This window comes from Lepidochelys kempii, chromosome 8 (assembly GCF_965140265.1).
Source record: "Lepidochelys kempii isolate rLepKem1 chromosome 8, rLepKem1.hap2, whole genome shotgun sequence".
In the NCBI taxonomy this organism is placed as follows: domain Eukaryota; kingdom Metazoa; phylum Chordata; order Testudines; family Cheloniidae; genus Lepidochelys; species Lepidochelys kempii.
Window position 1 is genome coordinate 74,998,425 of NC_133263.1, and position 17,049 is coordinate 75,015,473.

At 40.9% G+C, this 17,049-nt stretch overlaps 1 protein-coding gene across 5 annotated transcripts in view; it reads right to left on the reverse strand.

The window, feature by feature from the left end:
* The window catches only part of RPAP2 (RNA polymerase II associated protein 2), a 70,742-nt gene that overhangs the window by 27,522 nt on the left and 26,171 nt on the right, over nucleotides 1–17,049 (reverse strand). For 4 of the 5 annotated variants that reach the window (XM_073357074.1, XM_073357075.1, XM_073357076.1 and 1 more), the window contains 2 exons: nucleotides 14,757–14,837; nucleotides 2,002–2,070 (listed from right to left, as the gene is read on the reverse strand). In XM_073357074.1, coding sequence (XP_073213175.1) covers nucleotides 2,002–2,070; nucleotides 14,757–14,837 — 150 coding nt within the window. The remainder of the gene's footprint in view (nucleotides 1–2,001; nucleotides 2,071–14,756; nucleotides 14,838–17,049) is intronic. The other variant, XM_073357077.1, reaches the window with a different exon arrangement.

The window sequence follows — 17,049 nt, forward strand, 5'->3', positions numbered from 1 at the left end:
CCATCACTTCTGTAATGAACCTGGTGCCCATTCTGGCTTCCACTGCAGCCAATGGAAGCTTTATCCTTGCTTTCACCGGAATAAGATTAAGACAATTCTGAAGCCTTTGTCTCATGACTGGGCCCTTAGAAAGCAGAAGTAAGACAGCTCCTATTCTGAGCCTGTGACTTTGTAGAAAAAAGACTGCTCGCTACTACTGCATCTTTAGCTTAGCTACATTTTAAAGCAACTGTAAAACTGCAATTACGTTTGTAAACACTTTTAGCTCATTATTAATACTGTGTGTAGCAGATGACCAAAGACACACATTTTACTTGTGAACAAAATAGTCATTTCACTGAATATAAAGAAACTGCCTGAAAAATTCATAAGATCTGTTTCACAAATTACCAATTCAACCATAAGAGTGTATAGTAAAAATGACAAAAGATTTGTTCTTACAGTTGATAAAAAATTTATACCAAGGCATTCAAGTAAAGTTACTTTCTGTGTTCTGATTTAATGAATCATTTGAGCAGTATCTGGCTGGGTGACACAGATGTAGGGCTCGCTGAAGCCTACTCTAATGCCTACTGGTATAGCCTTCCTTGGGACAGTAAAGCCAGAACAATGTGTCAGACTGAAGTAATATCAAATAAAGTAAGTGCAGTACTGGGGACGCTATGAGGTTGGCCCACAACACTGCTTGACCTGTGAATGTCTGGTAAGTACTTCTCTGTCCTACAGGCTCCAGTGACCCAGGAAGCCCAAAAGAAGAAGCAGCAGTGCGGTAATAAACAGTCTCTGCAATAAGATTTTTTCAACTTGAATTACAAGATTGCAAGACATACAAAGATTGCTTGATGGTTTTAACCCTACTGAAAGGAAGAGTCTGACACTGTGTGAAACCACCAGTGATTTCTTAAAAGGTGAACTAATGTTAAATGTTTAATATGAATTTGTGAAAAGAACTGCCTGTTTTAGAACACTGAAACCTCTACATTTTGCCTTTATTTAACTTTAAACCTGTCCACTAATTTGGACAATAAAAATGGGAAAGTTACTTCATGTATATGACTATAGTTTGCGTTGTTTATGACTTCAGAATTATGTTGAAGGAGTATGTAAAATCAGGCTTACGATTAAGAAAAAAAACTGTTGAAGACCAGATCTCACCACATGCAAACTAAAATAATGTAGGAATCTAGACATTTTAGTATTTAAATCTTACACAATAAAACTATTCTAAGTATGTTTAAATGCAGATTGGGGACATTTAATTAAATATCCCAGTCCGAATGTGTCTGAATAAGTTATGGCTTCAAAATGAGAATTTTTCTATCTCAAAACACAAGTTTATTCAACAGTGTGTTGAAAAGTAATTAAAGTATATAATTTTTTTAATGTACTGCCTATTTTCAAATAAAAACAGGTGAATTCCTGCTGCTGAGAAAAATTAATTCTTTAAGAAAGGCAAAAACATCCTAAAATTACTATGTAATAGAAAGTATCCTTTAGTATTTTCCACTGTGTTCTCGTTCATTCTAAAAGTTTTTCCAAATTAGTCTATTATTGACTAAGTAATATCTATTAGAATGCACAAAGGCTACTTTTTACAGGTTACACAACAGATAACTGGATCAAAATATAACAAAGCTTCTGCTGTAAAGTACTATATATCAGAGAGAAAATGAATGTTTTGGAAAAATGAGTGAAAAGAGAAGTATTGCTTAAAAAAACCCCACAACACTGACCTGAAGTCTGTAGGATTTAGTATTTTTTAAGCAAGCTGTAATTTTTCAAATGATTATTTGTTATTGAAAGCCTGACAGCTACAAAACTGCTGGCAAAATAAACACTGTCGAATTTATGTGAATATATCTGTGTATAGTGCCTAGCATAGTTGTTAATCAGATTTAAAGAAAAACACCCTGATATTTGATATAATTTTTCTAATCCTTAGAATTAGAACACCTCTTGATAAAGGTCATATCCGTTATTTAGAATAATTGCAGTACTTACGCTGATAACAACACAACAGCAATTAGGGTCCATTCCGGCATTTTGTGAATAATATTTGTATTTGTTAACCTGAAAAACAATAAGGGCAACATCAAAAATGTTATGTTTTAGAACACAAATAAAATCAGAACAGTTGAAACTTACTGTTAAGCAAGAATAAGGGGCTGGATTTTAAGGCCGATTTTGAGAAATGTTGAGTACCTGCAAGACCCACTGAATTGTGTGCAAGTATATTAATATTCAAGTATCCTTAAAAGAAGATTTTCAACCTCCTTCCTATTTATAGACACCCACAATGAGATCAGATTTTGTTACAGCAGTGTTAAAGCATAGTAAATCTATGGAATTCAGTGGAATTTCTCCAGATTTACATTGGCGTAGCTAATATCAGAATCTAGTTCGTTATATTTTTAACAATATTGCACAATACCTACATATTTTAAATTTTTGGCCTTCATCACCCTCTTATATCAGCACCTCTCAAATAGTAAGAACACCCCTCTTTCTTTTCTGCATCTATTGTAAGAGCTTGAAAGATAGCAGAATTCCCCCTCTCACTCACTCATGGCTCCTATGCATGAGTGGTCGGGGGGGGGAGGGGGGGAGAAGAAGCTAAGTCAAAGAAACAGAATTTGTATTTATTTCAGAATTCAGAGAGGTCCAAGGTCATTTTTATTTCCAGCGAGAGAGAGTTCAGAAGCCTAGGTCCCATACCAGCAAAAGTTCTGTCTCCTGTACTCCATATCTCCCTTTACTGATCAAGCTTCATGTTTCACATCTAGAAACTAACTACCCTTGAGCCAAAATGATGATTTTCTCTGCCTGGTGCCCACACTAGGGTATATATTTTATAAAGTATGGCTCCACTCGGAATAGAGAATCTGAAAAGATGGCACACTTAAGGCTTGTCTATACTGCAGGCTAAACTGGCGCCACTGCGATTGACGCAGTGGCGTCAATTTAATGGGTCTGGTGAAGACACGATGAGTTGATGGGAGAGCACTCCACCTCACCAAGGGGTGGAAGTTAAGTCGGTAGGAAAGCATCTCCTGCCGACATAGCGTGGTGTAGACACTGCATTAGGTTGATGTACACTGCATCGCTCAGGTGCGTGATTGTTTCACACCTGAGTGACGTAACTTACATTGACCTAAGCAGCAGGGTAGACCAGGATACTTTCTTTCTTGCATCTCATTGATTTTCATACCAAATGTGCTCACTTTACAAGACAAAGTAATTTTTTTCTAAACTGCAAGCCCTACCATTTCTTCTTGGGATCTGCATCACAAGTTGGGTTTTCCTTCTTGGGTAGGCTACTGTACACCGCAAGTTACACTGGGCAATGCTAACAACTGGTTTTTTAAGTGGTAGCTCAATAAGTTACCCCTACAGACAATTTTATAAAAGTTGTTTGACACCAGTGCCCACAGTTGGACCCATTTAGGGAGCTCATAGAATTTTAATAACTATGGGAAGTATGGCCCCAGCTGCTGGGGTGGGAAAAAATATTGCATGATAGACAGACAATGCATGAGACCATCCCACCAGATTGTCAACTCTGAGGCACAGAGCAGAATGTTTCCTTCCACATGCAGCACATTTATCCAGAAAATTACAAACTCTGCCGTTCTAGGCTTTGAGTGCCTCAGTGGTCCACATATATTTCCAGGGAACCAGGAACAAATTTATTTTGGCCTTGCAATATGACACTTTTGTATGACCTGAGACAGAACAGCACAAAGTGGAAGAGTAGAGAGGTGGATCTGGTAGAACAATTTAAATCATTTGTTGAATACATCATGAGAATTTTTAGGTCAGGTCCAAAGATACCTTGTGCATCAGACCCCAACTCTGTTCACACTACTGGCATAGTTAACGCTACACAGGTTTATGTTTACAAAATGTAGATAAAATTCTATGACCATGGCAGTTAGCAGTGTTTTGTCCCTGCCAGAGGCCAACCTATCACATGGTTGTCTTTTTGCAATCATGGCAATGTTAGCTATTCTGCCACTTCTCCTTCCCTCACCAATTTTGTATGCTAGGACACCCCAGAGTGCATTGTGCCAGACTGTTGCTCCCACTCTGTGTGCATGTCATCTAGACAATCTATACCCTGCAGAGGTAGTATGGAATAACTAGCCAGGTTACTCAAAATGTTCCAGTAAAATAGGGTTATGCAGCAAGGCAGGTGTGAACTGCTGTGTTGCCAAAAACTGCTATGTGACAGAAACTGAACTGTGTTTAAAAGGTAGCCATGCCTCTAACTGGTTACAAAATCACAGCCACAGCTTTCTAGCCAATAACCTAAACTGATTTCAGCAGCAGGACAGAGCACTGTTGGTGTTCTGAATGCATAGCAAACTATGATAGCTGCTACCCTAGCAGAACATCACAAACCATATAATATACATTATTTTCCAAGCAATAAGGGAATATTACAAATACAGTCACTTTTAAATCAGTAACAGATGGCACTTGTTTTTATCAATATCTGACAAAAAACAACAGTTTGAGTTTTAAGGTTGACCTTTTCCACCCTAAGGGAACGATTCCCCCACAATGAGAATTTAGGGTTAACAAAAGAATAACCGAAAGATCCAAGCATTTGACACTTTGGAACCTTATCCCTGGCAATCTTGTTATTTGCTAAGTTTGTGTAAAATTCCAGAATTCATACAGCTAATATAGTGGTTCAAAATAATCACACATAAAACACAATTCCAATTATAATCTGTAAACTCTGCTTAGCCTGGTTTCAATAGAAGAGCAACAGATACTCAAATCTGACCAATAAGGAGAACAAGACATCTTCACTGCTTCCCTTTCCTGCTTTATTTCCTCAGCATAGTAACTAATTTCAACTAACTACCTTCTCATTCTTGGCATTACACGTATCTGTGGTTATTGGTTTGGAAACCTAACACTTTTCTATTCATCTTTAGCGAAAAGCACTCTATATATGAACATTTAGTATTTCTTTATCTGCCTGAGCAGGTGGTAGAGATAGGGAATTTCTTTTGTAAGTTAAAAACTAAAACAACAGTGTTGTTTCTCCCCATCCCTAGTGAATCCAGGTGATTCTTCAAAACAAGATAAGTGTTTAACTATAGTTTAAATACAAATTTTATAAGTATCAGCCATGACTACTGAAGCAGTGCATCTCCATCTGTATTATTTCCTTCCTATGCTTTAATACTCAATGTTAATTTTATTAAACGAAATGGCCATGTCATATAACATAACCAGTATTTTTGGTTAAATAACATGGATTGTCTGAAACAAACCAGCATGCACTGATTACTATATGAAATTGCTCAAGGCAGTGTCTAGCAACAAAAAGTTAATATGTGCTAAACGGTTACTCTTTTCTGTTTAGAGAATATGAGACAAAACAAGGACTTTAAGGTCTTGACTCAATACTGATGACAGTGATAAAAACTACTAAGAAATGCCTGATGGAATCATCTTGACAGGCAATTCATATGTAACATTCCAGTTAATCTGCTTTGATGAGATACAATGGAAGAGACAGCTCTAAATCACTTGGGAAAACGCTGTCAAATAGCAGAGAAAGCAGCTTTGTTTCAGTGCTCTACAAGGAGCCATTATTGATTAGAGCACAAGAAGGCGTCATTCTTGTACACAAACTAAGAGATGTAGTTATTTGTGTCAATTAACTCTTATTCAATGTTAGTATTGATTGGCAAGGTCTCAACACTAGTCATTGCCATCAATATGCTATTTACAGTAGAGGTAGTCAGAAGACACAGATAACCTGCTGGATGCAGTAATATAGATCGGTTGTCGCAGTACTGTCACTGGATTGGATGACTAGTCAAGATTTCACAACCAGTAACCTTTTGATACAATACCTGTCCTACAGCACTTGTGCAACTGTTTTAAAAAAGCCATTTTAGGAAGATCAGACTAAAGCACGCAACCTACAGCTGTGAAGCCTTAAATAATCAGGAGCAGTGAAAGGGCAATCAATCACTTTCAAAAACAAGCTGTGTGTCAACACCAAGGCGTCTGAAGACTAAAGCTTTCAAAAAACAGTCAAGTGCAAGGCCTCCACTAAAAATGGTTCACTAATTCGTTGTCTTATCTTTAGCCAAAGCTGCTACTTCAAAACAATCTGTGAGGGAGGGGAGAAAAACGTCAGTACAATTGTATCTTTTAAACATATGTTGTGGGGAAAAAACCTAGCAGCAATGTTTTAAACGTAGAAGTTTAAGCCTATGATTTGGGTTTGCAGAGTTCTAATTTTTTGTTAAAAAGTATGACAAAAAGTCCTACAAGTTTTAAAGAGAGAAACTGTAGCAAATTTTCTTAGGTCAAGTAGGGCTAGATGACTAGGTGCTGAAAGCCAGAGAATGCCCCCAAGATCCCATAAGATTCAAACTGGTCATTCTGGTAGTTTGGTTGGTGTCAAACCCCACACAGTACTGAAGCAGGTTTGCTTCATACAGCACAGCCTACAATAGAAGGGGAAAAGCAGTATTAAATCCAGCTGCAATATTTCCTCCATCCCTGTAGATGGAGATATGACCCGCAGAGCTGCATTAGCAGCATGTGAAGGCATATAAACCTGTTCGGCGAACAGAATCAGAGTAGCACAAGGATGACAGGTGAAGGAAAAAACAACAACCTAGGAATCAAAAATAAAAGGTAAAGAGAGAAAATATAAATCTTGCCTCCCCTCAGTCATTGACAGGAGCACAGCATGTAAAAAGAGATGTTACTTATTTGTACAGTAACTTGCGTTCTTTGAGATGTTTTGTCCCTACAGATACTCCACTTCAGGTGTCAATGCATGCCTATGTGTCTCAGATTAGAGATTTTTGGTAGCAGTGTCCACGTGACCTGCGCAGGCATTCTGTAGACCAGTGGACATGCTGGCTGATGCTTCCTGCGGTTCCCATTGGCCGGGAACTGTGAACTACGGCCACTGGGAATTGCAGAGGGTTATGCCTGCGGACAGTCAACGTCCGCAAAATGTCTCACGGCCCGCAATCAGCTTACCCTGATGGGCTGCATGTGGCCTGCGGGCTTCAGGTTGCCCACCACTGCTGTACACCCTTGTTCTGATCTGAGGGCATATAAGGCAGGGTGGACCCACTGCTGCTCCAGTTCCTTCTCCACCATGAAATCTGGCCTAATGCTGGGACTCCAAAGAAGAGAAGGAGGGTGTAGCACCCGTAGGGACAAAACATCTTGAAGAACTCAAGTTATTATATGAGTAAGTAACTTCTCCTTCTTCTTTGAGTAATTGCCCCTATTAGCGCTCCATTTCAGGTGACTTTTGTAGTGTCCAGGCTACGGGGGATGGCGCTGCGAAGTCCTATTTAGCCCAGATTGGAGAACAGCCATCCCAAAGGCTGCATCAGACTTAGAAACATACACTTTGGTTTTCACTATTTCCTGGAGAAAAATCGGTAAATCCATACATTTTTTAAAAAGTAAATATTCGGGTTTTAGCAATTTCCATCAAATTTTGGGTGAGCCAGCACCTGGCTCCGCCCTTGAAGAGTCCCTGCTGCTGCGAGACGAGAAGGGTGTTGGGTCCCAGCAGCTGAGACCACACAACCACTGCAGTGACAGGCCCACAGGGAGCAGAAGTCTGCACCCCCTGAGTACTGTCCCTGGTATTTGGGCCTTTCAATGCAGCCCGTTTCCCCTGCCAGACAGTCCCGTCCTGACCTCAGCTCTTCAGCTCCTGCACTGTGAAGAGGAAGGGAGCCAGGTTCTGGCAGCTGAGATTGTTTGACCGCTGCAGTGACAGGGCGTGGAAAGCTGCACCCTTTGGGTACTGCTGCCCATAACTACTGCTGTCCTTTGTTTTCAGGATTTACCAATTTTCACTTTTAAAAATTTTGGAATAAAAATATTGATAAATTCCCAGGAAATTTTAAAATAAAACCTGAAAATGTAAGGCCTTAACTGTGGTGTAGTACTGGTAAAAGGTGTGAATAGATGATCAGGTGACAGCTTTACAGATGCCTTTGATGGGACATTCTTGAGCAAAGCCATAGAGGTAGACTGTGTCTGAGTGGAGTGGGTAGTCACTCTTGAGGGAGGATGCACGGTCGAGAGTTTGCAGCATGACAAAATGCACCCAGTGACCAATATGGATAGCCTTTGGGTAGAAACAGGGGTTCCTTTCATTCTGTCTACAAAGGCGACAAAGAGTCTAGAAGAGGCTTTGCCTAGTTCTTTCTAGGCAGAACACTAGTGCCCTCCTAACGTTCAGAGTGTGTAGACTAGCTTCCACCCTCGAGTTGTGCAATTTAGGGTAAAAGATGGATAACTGAATGTACTGGTTAACGTGGATGTATGAGGTGGTCTTTTCATAACTTTAATTACTCACATTTGGAGGATGAAGTGAAATTTGAGAGGCATTAAAACACGAACCCCTTTACACTGCTGAATAACCTCTATACGCTGGAAGCAGTTTATTGGAGTATGTTTAGCTGTGTAAATTTAAAGCATATTAAAAAAATCAACCACAATAGGGGAAGGTTGTGCACACTGAATAAGAGACACTGGTACTTTCAGTAAAATTTAGTTATAGTTAATATATGTTTTTCTTTTTTCACAAAAATGTAAAAACTATAGATTCTCTGGGGAAAATACGAATTCCAAGTTTTTCCATGGCAAACCGATTTCTAGGATCCATGCTCATGACTCTCAACCAATATATCAAAACAGCTGCTTGGTGAAGGTTGACAGCTAGATGACCAGAGAGATGAAGCTAGATGGTCTTTTCTTTTGGAACCAAGATCTTTTCTTAGGTGGCGCTGTGGCCCTGTGATATGTTTGAAACTGGATGGGGCAGGACCTTTGGAGGTCTGTGGTCTGCTGTACCTGCTTTTGCTTGCAGAATAATAGATTCCTAAGTACTGAAGATTTGCTCTGGAATTCTGGAGTGGAGGGATTTATTCATGGTGTCAACAAACAGCTTGGTGGCCTTGAACAGACGATCCTCCATTGTGCTCTGGACCTTCCTCGGATAACAGAGGGCTGTAACCAGGATGAACGGCTGTCATAAGGTTTGGGGTGCAATCCAGAACAGTAAGGGATTGCGTCACCTGTTACCCTGTAATCCCAAGCGCATCACAATGTTTTGATACTGTAGCTCCCAGCCTGTGATATTCAGTCAGCAACAAGCATGCACATCAGACCCTGAGTGTTTGGGTGCTATGCAGCCAGCCTGGTTCAGCAGTTCTGATCCCAGGGGTCTATCTACAGCCCCAGAGCTCCACTCTGGCTTCCACCAGCCTTGGTTACAATCAGCAAAGTGATCCCAACATACTCCTAGTCCCAAATTTCCCCCAAACCATGTGCAAGTGAAAACATGCATCTAAAAGTCTAAAACTAGCAAGGTACAGCCTTTGTTCAAGATGTTTTTTCTTGCCAATCTGCACCTCTTCCAGAGGGATTTGCAGACTCAGTTATTCTTTTCATGAAGTCTTGCGTTTGAAGTCAACTGCACAGGAAATTGGGAAAGCAGCATTACAGCCCCATATGGAGAAGAAGAGGATTTATCAGTGGGTGGTGTAGCTTCCCAATCAGCCCTCAGTTCTTGTTCCTCAAAGGGTTCCTCCTAACTAGAGGACAAGTGAAGAGGGTACTGAGAAACAGGTAGCTCTCTCTCCTCATGGTCCTATTGAGAAGTTGTGCTCTATAGGACTGGTCTCCTCACATGTGGCCCAGGGATTCCAGAAGAGCCCTTGAGGTGGGGTATAGGGGAAAGGTGGTGGACAGTCGTACCAAGAGGGCTGTTGAGGGGCTTGCATGTGCCTGGGTCCTGGTAAAACTCTTTCAGAATAGACTTCTGTGGAGGGAGATCTGAACGAGCAGCTGGTGAAACCCTGAGATTTCTGGAGTCAAAAGAGGAGTCTTCCCCTCTACTGAAGGCGGGAGCTGATCTCATTGGTACCAGAGAGTGCTCTGGAGAAGTGGTTTTCTTCGGTACCATTTGTAGGGGAGACCTGGGCTCCTCAGAGACTAGGAGATTTTTCAGGAACAGGAATCTGCTCGGTACAGGAGAGGCAGGACACTGGAAAGCTAAGTCTGCTGTAGCTGAAGCCACTAGTACTGAAGATGGCAAAGGGTCGTGATCAGAATGCTCCTGGTGTTTGTGCCCTGCTGGAGGGGTAGGGACTGGGGCAGCTGATGCCAGTACCCATCTTTTGAGGTGGCAGAGTTCTTTTGCCTGGCTGGTTCCAAACCAGGTACTTCCATCGGTACCAGGTAGGGCTGAGTATCAAGAAACTTTTCAGTGCAAGTACCACTAGAAGTCTTTTAGTTGGTGCAGGAAGTACAGTACAGGAGGCTCTAGAAGCCTTGACTGTACCTGAGATGGGACATGAGATCTCATTGTAGATTTCTGAGGCAAAGTACCCCCTTTCTTCAATGCCCCATTATCAGTGGACTTAGGTCTCTTCTTTTTTGAGCTAGTCTCTGGAGCTGCCCCATGGGTCTTACCCAGCAGAGACAGAGCCGTAGAAGTTGAAGGAGAGCTTTGCTTGGCTGACCCTGATACACTTAGTTAGGGCTATTGGTGGGCCCTAGTTGGAGGAAGGTTGCACAGAATGCACCATGGGAAGCAGCTTAAGTTTAGCCTCCCTCAGCTTCCTGGGTCTGCTTTCAAATCTGATGAAGATCTTGCATGTTGACACGATGTGTGTCGCCCCCAGACAGTGGAGAAAGCTGGAATGACTTGCTGAGGGGAAAAAGACCTTCTCACATCTGGCAGGTTTTAGAACCCTGACTGTGAAAAAGAAGGTGGGGGGAATGAAAAGACCACACAAAAAGCGTGCAAGGTAAGTAAAAAACAATACAAATTTACGGATAAGCTGAAGAAAGTTAGCTAGGACTAGAGGTCCACGCTAATTCACAGATATCACAGCGCCTCATCTCATGCTGTGGGCAGTTGAGAAGTAACTGGAGCAGTGGCAGGTCCAGTTTGCCTTATACGCCCTCGGATTGGAGCACAAGAATGTACAGCACACAGACATGGACCACGCAGACACTCCTACCAAAAGTTTCTGATCAGAGGCACACAGGTATATGCACACCTGACGCGGAGTACCCACAGAAACAATTACTCAAAGAAGAAAAAACTAATTTTGACATGGGAAGTTTCAGGAGCAATAAAGAAGCCCAAACTTCAGGTAACAATTGGGTTAAACAAAAAACACAAGAAAAGGCAAATGCATGCAGGAGGTCGTATTTCTTTTAGCATCAAAACGCCAATCATCTATAGTTTTACTTTGGTACATTTTCTCATTAAATTAATGTCAGCTCCTGCCTGAGCGATTCATCATTGATCAGATTCCCCTCTGGCAAGAATAGTGTAATGGCCTGATCCTTGCCTCTAACATGAATAGGACACAAGTGGGAGACAAGATTCAAGCACCTCCACAGTGCTTTTGGGCCAAAACTTGGCTCTGAGACCCAACAATCTAGAATTTTCAGAAAAGAAGTTCTTTTTCAGTACAAGGGCTCGCTCACCCCAGGGATAGAACATACTGCCTCCCAGTGCTCCGAGAGGCAGGTGGTCACCTTGAAAGGAAACTTACAGATGAAGTGCCAAGAACATAGGAATTGCCATACTGAATCAGATCTAGTACACTATCTCAGAATGTGGCCAGCATCAGATGTTTCAGATTAAGGTGCAAGAAAACTGCAATAGGCAGTTATCAAATAACATGCCCTAGGAAATGTTTATTCCTAACTTCCATTAAGGACTGGTTTAGTGCATAAGTAATTATATCCAAATTCCTGCTTTTTTGTCCATACTATAACAACTCTGGATATTCTGGTTATCTGTATAAAATGTCCAATCATTTTTTAAAAATCCTGCTAAGCTCTTATCTTCTGTGGTATCTTGGGACAAGGAGTTCTATGGGCCGATTGTGCATTGGGTGAAAAAGTATTTATTTTGATCAGTTTTATCAGTAGTTGGTCCAATAAAAGGTATTACCTCACCTGCCTTATGTCTCTAATTTACTCATTTAGTAATTTAACATAAATTTCTATGTAAATACCTAATTTTCTCTTGGTCTTTAACAAAGTGCCCTGGCAGACTGAAGAGTTGACATCTCAGTTTTTGTAACAAAAGCTTATAGGCACTGAGGGACTTTGCTTGGGAAGAACTATAACCATTCTGAAATGTCTCCAGAGATCTCTTCAGAGAGCTTCCCAGCAGTGGTGATTGAATAAAATGCTGCCCAAAAGAGGCTGAACGGCAAGTGTTCCTTTAAAAACCAATGGAGCTGAAAATTGCTGTTGCTCAGTTCACCACATTCTCTTTTACCCTTTAACTAAACTCTCCCACATTGTGACCATGTATTTTATCCCCTATGATGGGCCTTCAACGATTTTTCACCCTGAAGTCCTTCCAGTACAGGAAGCAGAAAAGAGAACTTGTTTGTCAGAGGTGCCCACTCATTATTTTATTCAGCATTTCAACCCCATTAACATAGTAAGTGGTACTTAAGGCCCTGAATCTTCCAACTACTTCAGCAAATGGTTTAACTGTCCCTTGTGAGTATTCAAACCGAAATCAATGAGACTACTCATGTGAGTAAAGTTAAGCCTGGGCACATAAGCATTTGCAAGATTGGAGATCTATGCATAAATGACCACTGCTTTTATCCTCAGGTCCATGAGGCAGTATTTGCCACCAGCTTCTGCTACAGCAGAAGTCCAGGTACAGATGGAGAAAAGGCCCATCCAATTGTTCCTTCTTGCTAGGAGCAGTATGAAGGAAAAATAAATGTAGGTTTAGTTGAATTGATTCTACGGATAACTGAAGTGGAGAATTTGGCCCCACACTATGCATCTTGTATTTTGTAATCTTGTTCTCAGCATCAATGAAGTGAATTCAAAATATTTACTTTATTTAGGTTCCTAAAGCAACTACTCATTGCTCTAGGTGCTACAATAAATTCAATATGTAGAAAAAAAATTCCAAAACTGCAATTAAACGCAAACCAACTGCTAAGGAAAGAGTTCATCTAAGATCCTCCACATTAGAAGAACTCCCAATTAGCTACGAATGGCCTTCAACTCACCCCTTATCCAAAAGTGTTGCAAAAAGGTCTCAACATTAACTGACTTTAAAGACAACTCAAGCATCATCAGATACAATTAATAAGAAAGATTTTGTTCTATTTTGTTTCAGCACTAAAGGTTGGAATATTGTTAAGGCGCTGTTTCATATATTTAGGAGGAGTTTAAAAAAAAAAAAAGGTGAAACATAACAGTGAGAGTCCTCAGGCAGGTTGCAATTCAGATCATATTTACAATAAATTGGCAATAAAAGTTCAATTGGGCTATTGCGCAACAGGTCCTAACAAATAATAATGAAGATGGTAAAATCTGTATGTCAAAATCTTAATAATAGGGAGCCAAATTTAACTAACATGTCCAAATTGCTTTCAGGTATGCTTTTGAAAGAAGTCTGTTTTGGTGCTGACACACTACTGTTTTGGTGCTGCGACACTACTGTTACAAAGGCCCATGGTGGGAGTATGCCAGAATTCATACTAGTTTCAGCAATCCAGAGAACTCAATCAGGCTGAGGGGACTATTATGAATTTAGCATTACAGACTGACTAAAAATCCTACATTTCTGTAAACCCAGGTCATTCGTGTATGTGGGGTATACTTCTCCAACTCTAGCATATATGACAGAAGCTCTTCCCTAACCCTTTACATATTTTTGGCATAGTTGCTAGGAGAAAGTGTGGAGTTAATCAGGATTTATTTTAAAAAACAGCAATTATAGTAATTAAATTTTTAAAAAATCATGCGTGCCACCTCCATCAGCATAAAAAAATGTTTTCTGTCTTTACAAGTCCCTGCTACAGCTCTTTAGTCTAACCTGATCTTTGAAGATGTTAGCCAAAATTAAGGGTTCAAGTGGAACTGACATTCTACTCATTAAAATATAAATGCCACAAGAAAAGTGTTTTTAAAAATTCTTGGGTTGCACCGAATGGCCAAGAGCAAAAACAGCAACACCTAAAGTCAATGTCCTGAAACATGGCTAGGCCACTCATAATTAGCAATTGCTATCACTCCATCTTCTTGTTGGTGCTCAAGGGTATGGAGTTTGTGTTGTGTAGTGAAGAGGAACGGGCTGCTGACCTGCAGAGTGGGTAGGTGTTTAGAAAAGTTACCACCACTCTCTTTGTCTGTGCTGCCACCTTCCTCAGTGCTCCTGGGACCTAGGTTCACTGAGGCCATAGGGAGAGATTAAAGATCACTGGCTTCCTGTGGTGAGGAACTAACATGGTTCTTAGCTGTCTCTATCCTTCCCCTTGCAATCAGGAGTAGAGTGGGCCAAGCTTGACCTTCCTCTCTGCTCAGAGAGTTGGCAGCAACCATCATTAATCACACCCCATAGCCCCATTTAGCCCAGCTGCAGGGTGCACTGAGGAAGTTACCGATCTCAAAAGCCCATGCTTAATAGGAGATGACAGGGAAGTAGTATCTTTAAAGGACTCATCAGCATCCTCCTGAGACCACTGGCCTAGTTCTTAAAAATATATAAAATACTCATAGTGACCTGAGCACAGTCAGTGGAGCAGGGGATGGGGCTGCCTTGTTAGTCCACAGGGAACATGATGTTACCTACACTGACCTACTACTGAAGCAGGGCAAATCTTCACTGGGATTCCTTTGATCCTAATTCATTTGCGTCTACATTAGATGTTATTTACTCAATCAGGAAAAATTACCTGAAAGTTTTGACAAGATTTTTCAGTTCCATGTAAACGTCACCTAGTGTAATCTGAAGAGGGCCCAAAACTGCAGGCAATCTGGAAGCAAAAGGATATTAGGTTATTTTCTTTCTTTCTATACCCAACCATTTGCTCCTCAGCAAAGGTTATCCAAAGCTCACTGGAATCACTAGAAAGACTTATATTGACTTCTTTGAGCTTTAGATTGGGCATATAGTTTACACTTCAGATTCACTCATTAGAGAAGACATTGCTGCAATATCACTGCGTTTTAAAGTAGCTATTGTAGAAGAGCATAATAGGATATGACTTTTGATATACTTGCTTCTTAGCAAGTTATGTTATTAATTAGCTACCAATGTCAGTTATGCCAAGGCATTCTTACAAAAGCAATTAGGTTTACAATATGGAAGACTGGAATTTTAACTGTCAAAACTATTTCAAATTTGCAATATTTAGATTTCTTTGGCAGTGAAATAATTTAATTTTCTTAATTAAGTCTCCAAGTGGAGGATATAACACACCTAGAACATATCTACTTAAGTGAGAAATGGCATTTGTACTCCCCTTAAAAGTTTGCACCCAGCTCATAGCTGTTTAATTGATTTAGTTGTTAAGTGAGTAATGTTCCTACCCTCATAATTTTATTTGGGTTCAAAAGAAGTAGTCAGAGGAAACTACACAACCGAGTTATAGAACATTACATAGGTATATATATAGGTATAGTAGGAACTGAGAGCCCATGTCACACACACATACAGAGCACAAAGACGGTACAAATCAAATTCATCCTAGAAGTAAAAGAAGGTTCAGCATAAGTGACAGATGTGATAAATTTATGAGAGAATGAGAACATGACTTTATAATACACCTCTACCCCATGTGACAAAGTTCCTCCTCTACCTTGGTGGGTCTTGCACTTATTGGCGGATTTGCTCGCCTTAGAGCTTCACGGCAGCCCTCAGTTTGGCCATTTTCATGAACCCACAGTCCAGGTCAACTCCTCCTGTGTCTGACCAGGATTGGGAGGTTTGGGGGGAACCCAGGCCTACCTTCTACTCCGGGTTCCAGCTGTCTAGAGTGCCTCCTGGAACAGCTGTGCGACAGCTACAACTCCCTAGGCTACTTCCCCATGGCCTCCTCCCAACTCCTTCTTTATCCTCACCATAGGACCTTCTTCCTCATTGCTGATAATGCTTGTACTCCTCAGTCCTTCAACAGTCCGCGTTCTCACTCTCAGCTCCTAGCGCCTCTTGCTCCCAGCTCCTCACACATGCGCCACAAACTGAAGTGAGCTCCTTTTTAAATGCAGGTGCCCTGATTAGCCTGCCTTCATTGATTCTAGCAGCTTCTTAATTGGCTGCAGGTGTTCTAATCAGCCTGTCTTAATTGTTTCCAGAAGGTTCCTTTGATTGTTCTGGAACCTTCCCTGTTACCTTACCCAGGGAAAAGGGACCTACTTAACCTGGGACTAATATATCTGCCTTCTATCACTCTTCTGTAGCCATCTGGCCCGATCCTGTCACACCCAATATAACACGAATTCGGATATAACGCGGTAAAGTGGCGCTCTGATGGATCAAAGAAAGTTCGATATAGGTTTCACCTATGACACGGTAAGATATTCTGGCTCCTCAGGACAGCATTATATTGGGGCAGAGGTGTATAATAATACTATTTCAAACCATGTTCTTGGTAGCTGTGATAACATTCACTCTGGCAGAAATACTGGCAAGTTTTCTTAGGATCTCTGTTTAATAATAATCAATTTTGTTACAACACAGTTCTGAAAAGAAATGCTAATAGAACTTTAAAAAAAGGGGGGGGGAAGGGGATCATGCCAAGGTAGCCTAGGCAACACAGACAAGCCATAGCCATTTAAAAATAATAATGTTTTAGACTAAGTTGTTATTCATGGTCCTTCAACTGTTTCTTGTCTGCACTGTGGGTTAGCACTGGTTTAGCCATTGCTGGTTTAGCCATTTTTAGTGCCACATGCTTTTTTCTTTAGTGCACAAAGGCCCTATCTACAATGAGAAGGGAACAGTGTTTGGAAACTTTTAAAATTCAGTTTAGACAGGCTTTAATGTAGTTTGGCCGCCTACAGCTAATTGAGGCAGGGACAAAGCATGGGGGGAAAAAAAAAATCACATGAGCCTCATCACATCAGCCATCTGTATAAGAAACAAATTCAGTGAGAACTTCATAGAATCATAGAATATCAGGGTTGGAAGGGACCCCAGAAGGTCATCTAGTCCAACCCCCTGCTCGAAGCAGGACCAATTCCCAG